Source organism: Brassica oleracea, chromosome C9, assembly GCF_000695525.1.
Source record: "Brassica oleracea var. oleracea cultivar TO1000 chromosome C9, BOL, whole genome shotgun sequence".
Classification (NCBI taxonomy): Eukaryota; Viridiplantae; Streptophyta; class Magnoliopsida; order Brassicales; family Brassicaceae; genus Brassica; species Brassica oleracea.
In genome coordinates, this window is record NC_027756.1 from 29,917,046 (window position 1) to 29,936,766 (window position 19,721).

Here is a 19,721-nt window from a genome sequence, read left to right on the forward strand (position 1 = left end):
TGATAAAAGTATATTCAATTGATAAATTTATAAATTTTATTTTCTTAAATATAATTTATTTATTTAATAAATTATTTATTTTAAAAATATAATATGATGATAGAACAGCTTAAAATTAGCAAACCATATAATACATGTCTAAAAATTAACATATCTTAGACTTTTGTATATACAATAATATATTATATAAAATGAATAAGCATAAAAAATATTAGTAAAAAGAAATACAACTTTGAAACACGGGTTAGAATTTAACATAAAGTAAATACAAAATAAATTTCAAATATGTTTTCTCATGAATATATTAATTTGCTTAATAACTAAATACAAATACAATAAGATAAATATAACATTATTATATTTGAAATAGTTATATAAACATTTAAGTATATGATTAACGTTAAAAATATATACCACTAATGTTTAAAAACAATAATTTATGTATAGAAAAGTGAAAATTCGTGCGGGTCAAAATATAGTTTCTTTGTTAATATTGTAACGACCCGATTATGGCCCGGGAAAATTTGGCCCGTTAAGGCCCAAACCATTTCCGAAGGCCCAAATGTATTGGATATAAAAATCTATTGTCCAGCTTTGTTTTTTCTTCCTGCAAAAACTAAAAGATCAGAAGTTAGAAGAAAAAGAAAAAGAAGAAAAAGAAAAAGAAGAAAAGAGAGAAAGAGAGAGAGAGTTCAAGAACAAGAAAAGATAGGAAACCTTTGCGGAGATGGAACCACCAGAGAAACTGAGGCACAGCTGGAGCCACCGCACGTTCAGCTCGTCACCACCGTTCGCCGCAGCTGAGAATCGTCGGAAACCGCCATGCCTTTGAGCTTTGTTTTCATCCGTTCAGTAAATCAGACATATCTCCTTAACCGTTTAGAATCACTCGCATGGAAAGCTACCATCGTGTTCCTCTTGTCGAGACGAAGCCGTAACCACTGACGACGTCGCAATCGGAGTTCGGACGAAGCCGTTAGAGCCTCCGGAAGTTTTGCCTCTGCGTGCGCGTGCCAGCCACGCGCCGCCGCCAGGAATCGTCTCCGCCGCTTTCGCCGCTGTCCTCCACTGTCGGACCACCGCCTCGTAGCCGCCGGACCACCGCCGCCGGACTACTGCCTCGCCGCCACCAGGCCGCCGTGACTCGCCGCCGCCGGCCGCCGTGACTCGGTGATTGAGTCAACTCATTGCCCGGTTTAAATTGAATTCGAAATTGGTTAGGGTTAACCGGTTGGTAAGGTCAAATTAATTACTGGTCAAAGGTTGACCGGGTTGACCTTTGACCAGCGGGTTGACTTTTTTGTAGATCTTGATCATGCCCGTTTTTAACCTTTCGAAAGGCGTTCTGACTCGATTTTTCGGCCTGGTTTTAAATTTAGAGTCTATTTGAACAGCGGGAGTTCATAGATACCACTTCTTTATATTTCTAAGGTGATGGCTACTCCATTAAATCACGAGCTAGTTTAGTACTACCGTTATGGAAAGTTTAGTTTCAAAACGTGATCCGTCTTTGTGAATCGACTCTGTTTGAGAGTCTTGATTGTTGATTGTATTGTTGATTGTAAACCGGAAATATGATAATAGGAGATTCAACGGTTTTGTGAAATGAATGATGTTAAAGACTGTTATGTATATGCATATATAGTTATACATTAGGGACTATGTGACGAGTGCGTGGGTTCAGAGATGTCTGAGCTATCGACGCAGCGGGTGTGATGTTGTGCGGGGGCCTACAGACGTCTGAGCTAGTGACGCAGCGGGTGTGGTGTGTGGGTACAATGAGGTACCAGCGACACAGCGGGTGTTTGTGCAGGGTACAAAGACGTTTGTATTAGCGACGCATCATGTGGTTGTGCGGGGGTACAGAAACAGACTGTACTAGCGACACAGGTTATATATATCCTTATGAGGAAATGCGTGGTACATATTGATTGTTCTGTGTGGTGTATTAGGCACCGTGGTTGTTTCATTCTAGAGCTAAGCCTACATAGTTATAGTTCTATGAACTGAGTCAGTGGTTTGCGGTTTAGCATTCCATACCTTGCTGGGCAGCTCCCTTGTTGCTCCCCCCTCCTTCCTCTTCTCTTTCAGGTGAGACTGGCAACCAGGAGTGATTACATCGGTTTGGTTCTTTGGGTGTTATTGGGCTTTTGGGCTTTTGGGCCTTTGGGCTTCAGACGTTTCCGCTTATTTATATATTTCAGACTTTCGGCTTTATGTTGTTATTTATATTTTAGACGTTTATTTTATTTACTGGATTTCCAGCGTAGAAGTTGACTTTCAAATATTTATAAATGGAGATTTCAGATATTTTTATTTATCGTATTATTTTTATTATTATGTAAATCGGGATGTCACAAATACACTAATTTTCAAAAACACATTAACCAGTGTTATACTTAATGTGACCAAATATACTTCTACATAGATGACCCAATTATACATAATTACACATTATCGAGTTTTATCAATTCGAGGATCAATAAGAACTCAATGATTAGGGGCTTTTCTGATGCCTTCTTGCGTTTCTCTTCCTTCAAACATGGTAAATAGTTGTTTGTAACACAATCCGAAAAAGAACTGCGTCCACTAGGTTGACCATCCCTCTCTGCAAAATGCTCCAAGTTATCATGGCAATCTGGTTTGATACTTGGCCCAATTAGTCTGCTGCTAGTCTATCCCACACTGTTAGAGATATCAATTAGGCTTAGTGACCATAGGTTAGCCCCGTTCAAATCAAAATGGTCTGACCATATTAGACCCAAATAAAATAATACTAATGGGTCAAAAACCATATTAGTCCAAAACTAAATGGTCCAAACACATTTGGACTGGACAGCCCAATAAACAATAAAAATTAGGTTTCTAAATTGGACAAAAAATTTTTTTCACTTTCTCGTCTCCGACCAAAGCTCTCTCGTCTCGGATCTTTTACTCTCCTGGATCGAAGAAGCTCTCGACCCTTTCATTCTCAGTCTTTCTCGTCTTTCAGGTAGATCGAAAAACTCATCTTCTTCAGATGGGTGTGTTTGCTTGTTTTCGAGATGGATTTCTCTAATTGTGTTAAGCGTTTATGTTACTTTCAGTCTCGCTCTCTTGTCTCCGATGAAAGCTATCTCGTCTCATCTCTCTCACCCTCGTGGATCGAAGAACCTCTCGACCCTTTCACTCTCAGTCTCTCGAGTCATTCACTTTCTCGTCTCTCTAGTATATCGAAATACTCTTCTTCTTCAGATGGGTTTCTCTGATTTCATCATCTTAATAAAGCGGGTTTGATGGGTCTGTTAAATTCTATTGATGGGTCTGCTTGTTCGTTTATGTTTCTCTGATTTAAGGCTTGTTTCTGATGAATTTGTAAACTCTTATGGCTTGTTTCTGATGAATTCGTAAAGTCTTATGGCTTGTTTGTAATAAAATTGTAAGGTCTCATGGCTTGTATCCAATGAATTTGTAAAGTCTCATGGCTTGTTTTCTGATAAACCTGAAAGGTCTCATGGCTTTTTTCGATTGTGAATTTGTAAAGTCTGATGGTTATCATGGTCTTAACTTGATCGTTTCTGTTATTATCACTTTGGTTATTGACGTTTTAGCTTTTTATAATCTGTCTGAAGATAGTAACATGTTTATGGTCATTGCTTGTAAGTTGTAACATGGTTCACTGCTTAGGTAGTTTCTGTTTATTACAGCCGTTTGATCAGATGACAAAGCTCATTTCCGACTCTTCTTACCCTACAGCGAATCTGTACTTTATGGAAGTATGGAAAATTCAAAGTTGGTTGGGATCAAACGAGTTTTGTGAAGATAAAGTGATTAGTGAAATAGTGTCTTCCATGACGTTGAAGTTCGATAAGTAGTGGGAAGAGTACAATGATAGTCTAGCCATGCAGCAGTATTAGATCTTAGGCTAAAGTTTAAGATTTTGGAGTACTGCTAGCACAGTCTAGATTCAGCAAGTTGTAAATCCAAAATGGATTACATACACAAAGATGTTGAAGCTGTACGGAGTTTACAAGAAAAAGAATACAAGTGCACAGAGTTACAAGAAGCAGGAACAGATACTCGACCAGCTGGTTATGGTGGCTTCTATGTGTTCTTCTCTCAATAATATGAACAGGGAAATCTGCTTTGGACGTGTATTTAAGTGAACCGGTGCTTGATACGATAGCATTTAAAAGCTTAGATGTCATCAATTATTGGAAGGAAAATTCAACCCGGTTTATGGAGCTGTCTCGAATGGCTTCATGGTTTTGAAGTGATGGTGAGTTTGTTGAATTCATAATTGAGTTTTTGATATGTGAAACTAGCGACTGTTGAGTAACTTCTCTTTTTTATAGGTGAATGCGATTTAGACAAGGAAGATAAAAATGGATTAGATGAGGAAGCATAAGAAAGTGGAAGAAAGAAGACCCGACTCAATTAAAGGTATAATCACTTCTTCTTTTAGATGACATGTGCGTTATTGTATGTGATTTAGGTGAGTGTTTATCGTCTGTGATTTGAATCACTTTGAAATTAATATCGTGTTTTGTGCTTTATTGTCTGTGATTTGAATAACTTTGTGACATTGCTTCTTAGTTTTGATTTCTTAGGCTAAAGCATTCCTAGAGACCGCTATGCAATGAGGTTTTTTTGATTTAAATCATAGACTGGTTTAAATGAGCAGCAAGTGTGTTACTTGTAATTTTGAGTTTCATTGCTTTCTCCTGCCTTGCCTTAGCAGCATTTTATGTATGGGATCTGATATAAAATTACCTTGAACTGATGTGTGATTAAAAAGGATGGCATGGTGTTGCTAGTCTAATGAGAATCTCCCAAGGACTCGACACTCTGAACTGGCAGGGATAATATTTGACTTCAATGGAACGCAAAACTCCAAAGAAATAAAGCGGTGGATTGAATGGTGACACAAGAGATGCGGAAAGCTTCTGATTTACCGTGGATCGTTAGGTCGCACAAAAGATGCGGAAGGCCTCTGATATTCCAACTCAGTGCCGTATGATATGACGCACCTAGACGACAATGAGGTTGATTCCATGGATATGACACACCTAGGACGAATAGGTTTTATTCTTTGGATATAGCGCACCAAGACGGATCGAAAAGATCAGTGGATATTACATACCATTAAAAGAAAAGTGAGAATCACTCTCAGGGTCCAAAAATAATACTCAAAGCTTATTTTATATCAATGGAGATTACAACTTATTTATAGGAAAACAAAAGTTTCAAACAAAGCTAGATATTTATTATTTTAGGAAATCACAAAAAGCAATGCATGGAGGAGAGTGAGTGTTCTTGAAACAAGCATTCTTTGCATGCAAGAGAAAGAAGCTTTCAATGCAATTTAATTTTTAATTTTCGTCACTTTTTTGGACAGTAAAGAAACCACTTGATTTTCATTCTTCTTGGACTTGTAACTTCATAAAAATGGACCGGACATGTTAGCTAACATCATGGGTTGATTTCTGAATATTTTACATGTCCAGAACTTCATAAATCAGCCCAAGATCACATCATACTCCTCCTCTTCAAAAAGATTTATCCCCAAATCTTGCTAAGTGAAACAATAAGAAAAATGATAGAATGATAGTAAACCGAACTCAGAGTGTGACCTGATACCAAATGATGAGAATCTCCCAAGGACTCAGCACTCTGAATTGACAGGGATAATCCTTGACTTCAATGGAACGTAAAACTCCAAAGAAACAAGGCGGTGGAATGAATGGTGACACAAAAGATGCGGAAAGCTCTTGATTTACCATGGATCGTTAGGTTGCACAGAGGATGTAGAAGTACTATGATATTGCAACTCAATGCCTTAGGATATGACACAGTTAAGACGAATCGGTTTGATCCCTTGGATATGAAGCACCAAAACGGATCAAAAAGATCAATGGATTTTACATTGAAAGAAAAGTGAGAATCATTCTCAAGGTTCCAAAAATAATACTCAAAGCTTATTTTATTTTAATGTAGATTACAATTTATTTATAGGAAAACAAAACTTGCAAACAAAGCTAGGTATTTATTATTCTAGGAAATCACAAAAGCAATGCATGGAGGAGAGTAAATGTTCTTGAAACAAGCATTGCTTGCATGCATGCAAGAGAGAGAAGCTTTCCATGCAATTTAATTGTTGATTTCGTCACTTTCTTGGACATCAAAAAAACCACTTGATTTTGGTTCTTCTTGGGCGTGTAACTTCATAAAAATGGGTAGGAAATGTTAGCTAACATCATGGGTTGATTTTTGAAACTTTATAAATCAGCCCAAGATCACATCATAGTCTTTCATATGTTCATGCTTAAAAGATGGTTTCTTTTATGGGATTTATGAACATATTGGAATAATAAAAATGTGAAATGAATCTCTGCTTTCTATGTTTAGTCTCTGCTTTTTTTTCCGGCAATTGCGTAAATCTCAAGTTTTGGAAGATCAGTTTAAACATATTGGTTTAGTCTCTGCTTTCTTTCGAAAATTGCGTGATTTTGTTTTGTTTTGGAACATCAGTCTCTTGTTTCTGTTTGATAGGAGAAGATAAAAAAGATGAGGAAGGACTAAAGAAGATGACTATGCTTGGAGAATGGAGATTATGTATAATGTATGAACCAAATCTTTGCTTTTAGATTATGTATACCTAATCTTTGCTTTTAGATTATGTATGAACCTAATCTTTACTTTGAGATTTATGTATGAACCTAATGTATGCTTTTGGATTCTAGAAAACATAATAAAATCATGTTAAATATGATTTTTTGCAGTTTAACATTGAATTTTTAATTAGGTTCCGCAGACAGTCCATTTAAAATGGTTCAAAAATGAGTTTAGTACAATTTGGACTTGGTGCAATTTGGGCTTTAACAAATAGTGTCCAATAAACTCATTATCCATTTGGATATGGACAGCCCGATTAACATTCCTACACATTGTATAGGAGTAAGAACATGCGAAGAATAGATGATCGCGAGTCTCATCCTTTTCCCTCACACAAAACACACTCATGATGAATCTCCCAAATCCTCATTCTATCACCTGTTGAAAGCATGCTCCTGACAGAACCCCCTGCGAAAACCAAATGATACAACTCTAACTCACCTCATCACGCTTATCTGCTGAAACCAAATGTAAGTTTGTTTCTCATTTTTATTTCCTAAAAAAATTCACTTTGATTTTGATTTTTTCTCTAATATTTCATTTTTCTTAGTTTTTTACATATTCATTTCTCAATTTCTTATTTATTTCTAATAAAATCATTTATTTGATAAGATTTAAAATAACACTCATTTATTTTAAAATTTTGAATTTTGAACTGAGCTTTAATTTTATTAAAAAAAATTATTTATTATCTTACAATATTAAAAGGGCTTAAACTCAACTCCTAGCGTGACCACATCATTTTAAAAACCACCAATGAGAATATTGTGTTTTCACCACGACATTCGCTCTTTTATGGTGGCCTGTTAATAATTGGTGTTGGCCCAGTAACCCAAATCACCTCCCTCATGACTGTCTATATCCTTTTCGCCCCTTTCACTTTCCCATCTTCGAAAGAACTGCAATGCCTCGGAACGATGGAGATCATCGCAACCGATAAGTTTACACCGTGGCCACATCCATGCTTACGGCGATCGTTAACTTATGGTCAAAGCTGGGTTTCTTGCATTCTTTCCGAAGACGTGAAGATCTATGTTGCGTCGTTGGTGTTAACAATAATGTTTCCATGCGCTGACGTCTGTTCTATACATGATTAGAGGTCCAAGCCTCTTTCTCTCTTCCCCAACCTTCACGCTGTCTTCCTCTCCTGTGGTCCCAGTGGCGGCTCTGCTACTGCCTTTCCCGGCGCCGATGGGAAATCTCCTTTATGGGGATCGAAGAACGCGATGCAGTTCTCTCCGGTCTCGTAGACTGATTAAGAGCAGCGATGTAGTGAATACGGGTTCATGGGTTTCGACCTTGGTTCTGGATCCGACCCGGTTATCCAATCGACGTTTTGTCTCAAGATGATGTCAGTTTCAAAACTTACTTCTATGTTTTTTGTAGTTATTATAATCGACAGCTTCTAATCGATTTCTTTGCGTCATTGCAGATATGGTTATTTTCCTGTCATTAAACACAACGTGGTGAGTTCTTCTAAATGCTCTCTCATCACATTTTCCTTCTGTGTCTATCGCGCGGTGAAATTAAATTGTTTGTTTTCTACAGAAGATGAAGACATCTCAAAGATCCATCATGAATTTGTGCGGACGAAACATATGCCTAAGATGAATCCTCAAAGTTTGCCACTGACTTTAACAAAAAAAGGGTTTATTAGGTTCTTTGATTCTCAATATTGATTTAGTCGATTCATACTTTTAGCTATATATGTTAATAAGAATCTCAGATTGGATGCATATAAGTTTACTGATTTGATTGTGTTTACCCATTGGCACATTATATTGCCCCTCTTACTTGCCCAGTTAGACATTTCCAAGAAGCACATGGTTAATGAGGTTATCTATATGACTTTTTGCTTTGTTGTTCATGTTTTTACAGACTTGTGTATTTCTTGAGAAGTATATGAGCTCTAGTCTTGCAGTTTTGATATAGTTTTTGTGCAGACAACTATTTTGGTTGTCGTAAGGTATTGGTAAGCAAGAAAATTTCTTTCTGAATTGCAGCTTTGTGATAAATGATTTGATCTCTTCGCCATTTATATGATTTTGCAGCTTAGTAGTATGGAGAACAAAAAATATGTATACATGTGTCATGATCAAATGAGAGGTCTGGTGTGATTGATGGACTTCTTATGTTTCAGCAATGTCAGTTTACATACATTTAAGCAATTTGGGCAGAGAAAAATTAGAGACATAGATGGATTTTAATCCTACAATTCAAAAAACATCCAGCACATATCTATGTACTTGCAAGCCAACTTCCCCTAGAAAATTAGAACGTTTCTTAAAGTTTGTCGATGGTGATAATCATGAATTTAGGTTGCTCTCTTAAAATGGGTTTCCATCGTCTAGCCTATACATATTTTTTTCATTCCAAGAGATGTGTATTATATATCATATTTTGGTATGGTGCAAATTTTCTGATGAAGGCAAGCCGCACCAAGAGTTTGTGAAGAGTCTATGCTCATACAAAGACATATTTGAGCTTAGAAACCGAGTCGAAGCATTTGCTTTGCAGTATGAGATGCATGCTTCTAGCTATCAGAGAGATTGTATACTTGGTAACTATTTCTCCATCATCATCTTAAGTTTGCTCATGTTATACTTATGTCTCCCATCAGCGAGTTTTGTTGTTTGCCTTAGCTGAACCAAGCAACATCCGTATTACACACTTTACAGAGGACTTCTGACTTCTAAGTTTTGAGTATGATCACCATTGAGTCAAACAGTTGCCTCTTTTGAGTCACTCTCAGGTTCGTTCACCTTTTTGTTTCGCAATTTTCTTAGACTTTTCATTCATAGTTATAGATGATTTGACGACATAGTGTTGATATTGTTGTGACAGACTGGACGCTTGACAGTGCTTCCGGCTATTACTACAACCAGACCAATGGTCTGCACTATAAATTAGATTCTCGATTCAATTATAGTGACTCGATTGGTACGTAACAATTATAGATTTTTTTTTTATTTTCTTTCGGATAGAATTGTATTCAATTTCTTTCTTCGTGTGGGAGTAAACTGATAATGAAAAAAGACGTTGGATGACACAAGATGAAGAATACTTTGCAGTTAAAGAAAACGTGGCACTAGGCAACCAAGTGAAGTGCGCCTAGGATGGTTGGTAATCTGCTTTATGGAGTAAGTCCAGTGTCAGCTACACTCTCTGCTGGGAGACGAGAGCTATATGCTCTGTTTGTTGAAGAAACTTTGGATTTAAGAAGTATCCATAGGTAAAAGGAAGCCATGAAAAGTTTCGAGAAAGTCATCAAATTCTCTGAAAAACTCGAGTAAACTTTGAAGCATGATCTTAACATGGTTGCTGATAAGAGATACATTGTTTGAGTATGGTTCTGATTTCAGTCTGATGGAAAATGAACAAGAAGGAAATGGATTGACTAGGAGTCTAGGAGATTCATCAAGGAGGGATATCTTTTTAGTGGCGCAAGATCAAGAAATCTGCTTCGGGGATGTTTCATAACCGATGGAAACTTTTAATGCAATGCGTGTGCAAGAGTGACAGAGTGAGAGTACATTTTGGATTCTATGCAATGCATGTGTATGAATGAGAGTACCTTTGTATATATTTTAAATTCCCACTACTCTATTTCATACTTCCTTAGAATCTATGGTGAGAGCCAAATTTTCTTTCACACTGAGATCTTCATTCAACCATGGAAAAATACAGAGAAAGTATACATATTTGAGTCGTGTATATAACAGATAAATCTCAAATTCTCATAATGGGTAAAAAATGAATCCCAATTATTCGTCCATCCACACAGATTATACACACACATCCAAGTAATATAAAGTGCCGGTTTCTGTAATTTGGTTTGAATTGTCCGTAATATTATCCCTAAAGAATTATTTATTTTGGTTTTATCATTGTATGTATAACAATAACCAGTATACCACCGAGATGGCAAATTTGATTTAGAAGTAACATAAATATCATATTTTTGATTTTCTTTTAGTTTGAGTAAAAAGTTTCTCATATTTAAAATGTATATTATTTAGTTTTCAAAAAGTATAGTCACATTCAACCACATTTAAATTTGCTCTAAGTTATATTTTTTTTGTCTGATCTTAAACATGGCTAATTATATATTTGATACAAAATTTGGACTAGGCACAGTTTCTACATCGTAGACGAGGCTGGAAAGAATAAGATAACAAATGAAGTAAATATGAAAAATTGCAACAATACATTCAAAACAAAGTTTATGGCCGAAAACCGAAAAAATAAATAAGATGAACCAAAAGTTAGAAAAAAAAACATTTAAAATTGGTTCAAATACATATGACAAAAACAGAATCATAAAATCACTATAAATATATTCTCAAAAGTTAACACCAATAACTAACTTCACGAAAATCAGTACAATATAATCACATAACTATTAATCATTGTTCACTACAAGAAATATCAGCATTAGTAGCATCCGGAAAACGCTATCATATCGTTTTCGTAGCGTTTCGAAGAACGCCGTGACAGCCGGAACTATAATAGACCCCCCCCACTATCGTAGCGTTTTTTGTGTGCTATAATAAATAGCGATATTGTAGCGTTTGTCCTGTGTTATATTATACTGATTTATAGCGTTCCAAGTTTGCTATAAAAATTCTTTCCGTGGCGTATTGTTTGTGCCATAAAAATATTTATTATAACTCTTTTGTTTTGCCATGGAATACTTTTTTGTAACTCTTTTCTTTCTGGATTTGTGAACATATAATAGCAATTTTCGTGTGTTGTTGAATATTATTATGCAGCGCTCTTCTGGTGCTAGGACGTTTATTTTCATAGCTAATACTGGATACCCTATTATTTTCTATATTGACACATTTGTCGGTTTGATTTCCTGCAATAATATATTTTTTTGGGTTATAGAATTGCATAATTTTGTAAATTAAAAAAAAAATTGAAACTATAATTTTCAGTAATTCTAAACAAATTAGAAAGATGCCAAAAGCATTATAATGTGCATACAATAGATCCATCATAGCAAAGAAACACACACAGAAACAACAATTATAGAACACTGCCATTAGTAATGACGGCCACCCTTGGTTCGTGAGGACTGTCCTTGTGCTTGTGGTGGGCATCTCATGAGAGCTGAGTTGTGGGCATCTCATGAGAGCTGAGTTGCGGGCATCCATGGCTCTCATACAGTGCAGGAACATTGGGTCGATGTCTTCTCCAGGTTCCTCAATGCGTATCAAGTAGCCTTGAGAGCGTCTGAACTCTGTTCTGGTTATCTCCTCCACATCATTTCCTCCCGAGGACTGTCCTCGTGAAGACTGGCGTTGTTGTTGTGGGCGTCTCACTGGTGCTGAGTTGTAGGCACCTATTGCTCTCAGATAGTGCAGGTAGTCTGGGTCGATGTCTTCTTCAGGTTCCTCAATGCGTCTGAACTCTGTTCTGGTTATCTCCTCCACCTCATTTCCTCCCGAGGACTGTCCTCGTTCTTGTTCTGTGTTGAGTGCTTCTTGTTGTGGTTGTTGTTGTTTGAGTTGTGGTTTCACTCCAGATGCCGCCAGTCCACATACGATGCCCTTCCGTGCTTCCATTAGAGTGTCTAGACAGAAAAATTAACTCAAGTTAGAACGTTAGGAAAATAAGTCTGAATATCGAAGAGGATATTTGATTATGATTATCTAAACTTAAAATGAAAACTTAACAGAAGTTAGATCTATATGATTATCTAGACTTAAAATGAAAAGTCAACAGAAGTTGGATGTAGAATATATAAAACGTCTAAAAATCGAAGAGAATATTTGAAGAAATAATAAACCGAAGAGGATATTTGAAGAAAGAATAAATGGAAATCGAGTATCTCTGACCTTTGAAGAAGAATATGAGTCTGAAATGTTCCCTTCTGAGATCTGTAAGGCTTCGAATCTTTAAGGATCTGTTAGATTTGTTACCTTTGTAATTAGAGAAATCTAATAATCAGACGGATGAGTTAAATTTAGGGTTTAGAGGGCGCTGACCTTTGATATGGATGAGGTCGATGGAAACGCAGAGAGAGAAAAATGAGAGAATTGTGGTGGTTTGAGATGGAATCGAGGTTGCTTAAGAGTGAATCATGGTTGTTTGGGATGGAATCGTGATGGCTACACAGAGATTTGTGGTGGTTCGAGGTGGGCTCGTGGTGGAACAGAAAGATTCGCGGTGGTTTGAGATAACTCTTTAACCTAGTTTGCGGTAAGTACGTTCTGAGAAGGAAGGAGATAAAACTAAAAACAATTCTGAGCCGTTAGATTAATATTTACGAACGGACAAGATTTAAATCCATGCCTTAAAAAATTCAACCAATAGGAAGAGACGGCGAAGATAGATAGATGATTGATTTTGGGCCTTTGATCTTATATCAATCAATGGCTCCAAAAAAAACAAGACAAATTATCTTTCTACTTATTTATAATTATTATAGAAATTATCTAAAATTTGTAAAAATTTAATATCATAATTTAAAATTATAAACCTAAATTTAGACATCAATTTCTGAAGATATAAACCCCTAAACACTTAAACTACACCAATATACCCTAACCCCTAGAAGTAGACACTAAATGGTAACCCTTTCACAACAAAGATAATGTGGAAAGGGAAGATCATGTGTTTTGTGATCAAAATATAATTTTGTCTTAGTGTGTGTTATATTTTCTTTAAAAAGACCTCAACACTATAATTATACTAAACCCTAAAACGAATCCCTAAAACTAATCACTAACAATAACGTACGAATCCTTAACCCTATCCTTACCCTAAACTCTAAAATGAGTGATTTGTTTTCTGAAACTATATATATGGACATTTAATTTATTGGGCCTTTGTGAATTTGAAATGATAAAATGGAAAACAAATAACATAGGTCTTAATTTAACCAAACCATCAAAACCATACAAAGATCCAAACCGTCAATAAAAAATAGAGAAACACCAAGTCATTGAAATACACAGCCATGTTCTGAAACACACAAAAACCAAGTCATTTATGTCTTAGAAGAACTTAATTGCCTGGTTCCTTTTGTTCTGTTGTCAAACCTGAAAAGAAATACATATAACCTTAGTTTGACATTTTCACACTTATGCAAGACGACATGCTGAGGAAGAAGAAAAAAATAAACAAAAGTCTCACTGTTATAATTTTATCCTCTGGCCAAGCAAGACAGCTTCCAAGTGCATCTTCCATATACTCGATCTCAGATGTTGTCCTCCACACAGCTGCATCTTTCACCTTCACAACATCCACAAAGACTCTACATGCACCAAGGCCCAAAGGTTGAAAGTGGACAAGATGGTCAGCGTCCTTCAGCGATGATCACCTTGTTTCCAAACAGATCCAGCAGCTTGATTTTTTGATTTGGCTAGAATTTGTTACGATGCAATCACAGAAAGCAAAAACCAAACCAAAATTCAAGCATCATCCTAGAACGACTCAAATAGTTCAACAACAGAATGTACCTCTGATCTGCGAAGAGGAGATGCTGGAGTAAATGGTTTCTTAGGAGCTGGTGGAGTTAACGGAGACTTCTGATTCTTAGAAGATGAACTCACTGCTTTAGAATTTGATTGTTGTCGAGGAGGAGAATCTGTTGTATTTGAATCAAACACAACGCAACTTACAGGCCATGCGACGTAACAGTTCAGAAATCCTCCATATTTATCTTCCCTACTGTAGGCCTCCATATGAATGCCGTTGGGTTTAGTACCTCATCCACATACACTTTTATTGCATTAGGACCAAGAGGAAGTCCATTGACCAATGATTTTGGTTCTTTAGTCTGCCATCGGCCTACAGCAACCACTTCCTCATTCTGTATATAGTCCATGAGTTTGCATTTATTACCTGAACTTGTGAAAGGGCTCTGCCAAACACAACAAAGACAGCGAATAAAAAAGACTCAGAATCATACTCATGTATAGAGGAAAATGAAACTTAGCTACAGAGGAAGAAGAAACTTAACGTTAGGAGCATTGTCCTCTGGAATGAGACCTGCTGATGCAACAATACAGTGATTAGAATGCCATGCAATCATTTCGCCTGCTGCATCCTCCATAATAAACATATTATGTGAAGGTCGCCATAAAAAGGTGTCTGGTTTTATTGCAGTTTCAACTAAAACCTTCACAGCGTGAGGTCCTAAAGGAATCCCATTAACTACGTCATCAGCATTAGATGAAACAACCCGTCCCTCAGCAACTTTCTCATCGACAGAAGCCCAGTCAACCAGATAACACTTGGGAAGTGATCTGGTATTATTTACACTCTACATGAAGTACAAGCAATGTCAAACCAATTCATATATACAATTCTAGAGAGAGTAAGCCAGATGAAGTAAATTCATACCTTATTATTGGAGTTTTCACTGACATGAGTTGCAGGTCCCTGATTATTCATTCGACGAAGGGCCTTCTGTAAATCATTAACATGTTCCTGCAGGGACACCTGTTTTTGTTCCATTGCAGGGATATAGTTGTCCTTAACCTGTAAACAATTCAATTTGGTCATGCTAATGCCTCTGCCCATCGCTCGCAACCGTCCAGGTTGATCAGGTCCCAATATCTAAGATTGCATATCGTGCTTTGGATTCGTTGTCGTTGAATCTGCATGACCCTCAAATTCTATCTCTGTTGCCTTTCTTTGGAAACACATTACAATTTCAATAATCACCAAGCAGCTTGCAGCCAATCCAACTTCATATATAAAATTAATATGAAAGATTAAAAAAAAAACTTACAATCTTTTTAGCTGCATTCACATTGACAGGAGTACCATCCTTTTTTGTTCGTGATTTCACCCAAATTCTTAGCCTCGACACTTTTGATGGATCTTCGCTAGCCTTTACCAAATCCTCTCTCAGCCTCACCATTCCTTTACGACCGCAGGTGTGAGGAATCTGTCTTCTGTCTTCTTTCTTTGTAAGAGTCACTGACAACCTTAAAGGTGCAACTGGTCGCCTCTCTGACAAATTTACGCCATTCAGTTGTAGTTACATTATTCGGTCGCAGGCTCATCCTAGCTTTAATGGTTGGAGCTTGCCTAATAGATGTTACCAGCCGTGATTTGGATGCTCTCCACAAACATCCCATCTGCTTAAACACAACAGCCTTTTTAAAGTCTTCGTTAAAGTCAAACCTCATCTGTAGTCAGGAATTAGACACATTCAAATACAAGTAAAATTTATAGTAAATGTAAAATTTTATTAAAATTACCTCAATAGATTTCCAGAGCACAGTCTTGATTTCTTCACTGACTTTTCTCCAGTTATCAATGATCACCGAAACATGTTCACGTACTAAGGGACCCAAGTAGGAGGATAACAATACTGAACCTGGACCACAAGGATCCCCCAGATCTGTGAAGTCCACATGTTGCCGCTCAGTTGGATCCTTGGCAATGTGTTTCATCTTCGTAGGTCCTCGACGTCTTTTACGCTGTGATGCAGTAGCTGTGTCAGTCTGAGTCTGCACTTCATCAGCTCCAGCAGGAGCTTCGGCTTCTTCCTCCATTTCATTATGTTTTTCTTCCTCCATGTCGTTCTGTGCTTCTTCCTCCATTTGATTCTGTTCTCCCTCATCCATTTTATTCAGTTCTTCTGCCTCCATTTCGCTGTCCTTCCTCCACTTGATTTTGTTCTTCTTCCGCCATTTCATCTGAGACTTCTCTGTTTGTTACATCTTCGAGAAATTGCTCTTCTGCAACCTCCATTTCTACATCTGTCTGCTTCTTCTTCGGTGTCCTTGGCTTCTTCACACGCTTGTTCTTCCGATTCCCCATTTAAGTTCACCTGATACATAAAAGAGTTGTTAAGTCTCAAAGAAACTCAAAAGTAAGAAACCAAAAACAAACAACACTAAGAAAACACACTCAAAGCAACTCAGAAGTAGATAATTTCATTAGAAAAAAACAAATTTCAACAAAAAACAGCTTCACAGACTCCTGCCCATAATCTTATATCCCAATTTCTCCAATATAAACAAAAAATCAGCTTCACAGATTCCTGCCCATAATCTTATATCCCAACTTCTCCAATATAAACAAAAAAATCGGAGTCCTTTTCAAACATAAATTCCTTCACAGTCAGCCCGGGCATTTCTAGATTCATCAACCAAGTCATCAGCATCCATGGCTACTACTGCTGGCATTGGACCAACATCTGCATGTCCATCATCGGCATCTTCTTGTCAGCAGTAGTAGCCATCTTCTACCTTGGTTGAGGTTGGCTAGTGTAAAGCCATTTGACTTTGGTTGAGGTTGACTAGTGTAAAGCCATCTTCTACCTTGACTCCGTTACCTATATTTACCCATAGACAGCGAAATACAGGAATGTAGAATGTATTGTAATCGATAAGCAGAATCTCCACCACTCTGCCATAGTATGTTACCAAATCAACAATCTGCGAAGTGTCTTTTGCACTAGATCTATACATAGTTGTTGCCTCATATAGAACACCACTGTTCTGGCTTTGCCTGTCAACTGAAATCGTGTGAAACCGCAGACCATTAATTATGTAACCAGTGTAAGACCTAGAGCTAACACGAGGACCGTAGGCCAACCACTTCTGTGTGTCTTCGTGATTCTCTAAGCTAATAGGTATCTATAACAAAATATGTTAAGTGTCAATAGATATCTATAACCAAAAACCAGGAAACTAAACTGTTGCTCAGATTATGACACTTACATGCTTTTTTAACCAAGACGCAAATTTCTGTGAATGGATTCTCCATAATGTTGTTGCATCACGTCTACATCTTTCATTAGTGTCCTGTAGATGTTGTAGGTGCATGCTTGAAATGGATTAAAACAAAATATTAGCAACTTTATAAACTAACTAAAAAACAACAACTAGCTTTCAAATAATTACTCCACATAAGGTTCGACGATTTCCATATTCTGAATCACAACAATATGTACAATGTTCTTATCCTTCTCAGAAAGGACACAACAAGTGCCTGCAGATATTGGACGACCTTCAAGAATAGAGCTGCTCTCGAACTCAGTATTTCTATCAGGTTTCTCCTCATAACCTGTTGTTTTTTTCAAGAACTGACTGCAGAACCTCACATATTCCTCTGCGAGATAGGCTTCAGCAATACAACCCTCTGGTCTTGCAAGGTTTGTTACAAAATCTTTCAGCACTTTCATGTACCTCTCAAATGGGTACATCCAACGGAAATGGACTGGTCCACATAACCGAGATTCCCTGCCTAGATGAACTACCAAATGCACCATTATATCGAAGAAACTTGGAGGAAAAAACCTCTCAAACATGCAGAGTGTTTCCACGATTTCAGTTTCCATTACTGAAATTTTCTCTATATCAATTACCCGCTGACAAAGATGATGGAAGAAATCACACAGGCGTCCAATAGCTATCCTAACACCTTTAGGTAATACTCCTGTAAAAAAAGAATTGGAGAATAAAGTTAGGACTTGTTAATCTTGACTGATACAAAGTTTAAAGACTCAGTTGATACCTCTAATAGCAACCGGGAGAACCTGTTGCATCAAGACATGGTAATCATGTGATTTCAATCCTGATATCTTAGATTCTTCTATCTTCACACACCTTGATATATTTAAGCAATAACCATCCAGACCTCTGAAGTCTGATAGCCGCTTGCAGAATACTTTCTTCTCTTTACTAGACAAAGACCAAGGAGCTGGAGGAAGGTATGTTCTTTTCCCAAGGGGTTGAGGATGTAAATCCTTCCTAATGCCAAGCAGTTCCAGATCTTTTCTAGCGTTAAGACCATCTTTTGATTTTCCACAATGCAACAATGTAGCTATAAGGCTTGCAGCAACATTTCTTTCCACGTGCATAACGTCTAAGTTGTGTCTAACCGGTAGATCCTAGACAAAACAAACACAGATAAGAGTGTCAAAGAAAGGTTGTGACTGCACAATTCAGAAAAACTGATATATCTTAAGATTAGAAACATACCTCCCAATAAGGCAACTTGAAAAAGATTGGTCGTTTCTTCCATCTAGATAGCTCTTCCTCATCAACTACTTCTTCCTCTTCCTCTAAATCACTAGATTCATCATCCGTATTGGAGTCTGATCCAACCGACTCATTAACCTTCCTCTTCCTTCTAGTTACTTTCACATTTCGAAAATCATTCTTGTAGTTCCTGAGTATTTGGCTTATGTTATGACCACTCAGAATCCTGCCATTTTCCCATGCTCAGCTTTCCCATCAAACCATGCTTTCTTTCCTCGATAAGGATGTATGGGAGGTAGACCTTTCCGATGGGACATATAAACGTGTTTCCTGCAGTTACTCAACCACATACTGTCTGTGTTTTCTCCACACACAGGACAACCCAGTTTACCCTTTACTTTGCTGCCTGCAAGATTACCATATGCCGGAAAATCCTGAATGGTCCAGAGAAGCATTGCTCTTAATGTGAAAGTGGTGTGGCTGAATGCATCATACATTTACTCTCCTTCCTCCCAAAGTTGGCTTAGATCCTCTATAAGCGGCTCTAAGTACACATCAATATTGTTTCCAGGTTGGGTTAGACCAGGAATCAGCAACGACAACATGATGTTCTCCTCCTTCATACACTTTTCAGGTGACATGTTGTAATTTACAAGCAAAACAGGCCATTAACTGTAGTTCACATTCTTCATGTTAAAAGGATTGAACCCATTAGTGGACAGCCCAAGCCGAAGATTCCTTTCTTCAGCGGCAAATGAAGGGTATCTGTCATTCATTTGATCCCAAGTAACAGAATCCACCAGATGTCTGCTTTTTCCATCAGTGCTCTTATTACTAAAATGCCACCTTAAGTCTTTTTGCCATGTCCTCTGACCTGAACATCCTCTTCAGCCGTGGGATTATCGGAAAATACCTAAGAACTTTTTGTGGAATACCTTTCATCTCATCATCTGTGCGCATGTTAATCTTCCATCTTGAAGCGTTGCATTTCAGACATTTGTCTAGCTTCTGAAACTCCTTTCTGAATAGAGAACAGTCGTTCACACAGGCATGTATCTTCTCATAACCCATATCAAAAGATCTCAAAAACTTCTTCACTTCGTACAAGGACGT

General features: G+C 37.3%; 1 protein-coding gene and 1 long non-coding RNA gene across 10 annotated transcripts; one reads left to right on the forward strand and one right to left on the reverse strand.

Annotated features, from left to right (window-relative positions):
- The first annotated feature begins 7,494 nt into the window (after window positions 1–7,494).
- LOC106319447 lies at window positions 7,495–10,306 on the forward strand. 9 transcript variants are annotated; one of them, XR_001265493.1, is made up of 8 exons: window positions 7,495–8,005; window positions 8,087–8,120; window positions 8,203–8,311; window positions 8,533–8,626; window positions 8,706–9,214; window positions 9,297–9,406; window positions 9,499–9,594; window positions 9,726–10,306. It is a non-coding gene; the product is annotated as an uncharacterized LOC106319447 (long non-coding RNA). The 9 variants fall into 9 exon arrangements; XR_001265494.1 differs by having other exon boundaries at window positions 7,497–8,005; window positions 8,203–8,626; window positions 8,706–8,760; window positions 9,083–9,214; XR_001265490.1 differs by having other exon boundaries at window positions 8,203–9,214; window positions 9,726–9,886; window positions 10,017–10,306.
- Window positions 10,307–16,312: 6,006 nt separating this feature from the next.
- LOC106314759 lies at window positions 16,313–19,249 on the reverse strand. The gene is made up of 6 exons (XM_013752588.1): window positions 19,110–19,249; window positions 18,609–18,834; window positions 18,142–18,517; window positions 17,579–18,063; window positions 16,968–17,261; window positions 16,313–16,450 (listed from the first exon to the last, which is right to left on the reverse strand). Exons 1-6 carry the CDS (start codon window positions 19,247–19,249, stop codon window positions 16,313–16,315), a joined length of 1,659 nt encoding a protein of 552 aa, XP_013608042.1.
- Between the last annotated feature and the right edge of the window lie 472 nt (window positions 19,250–19,721).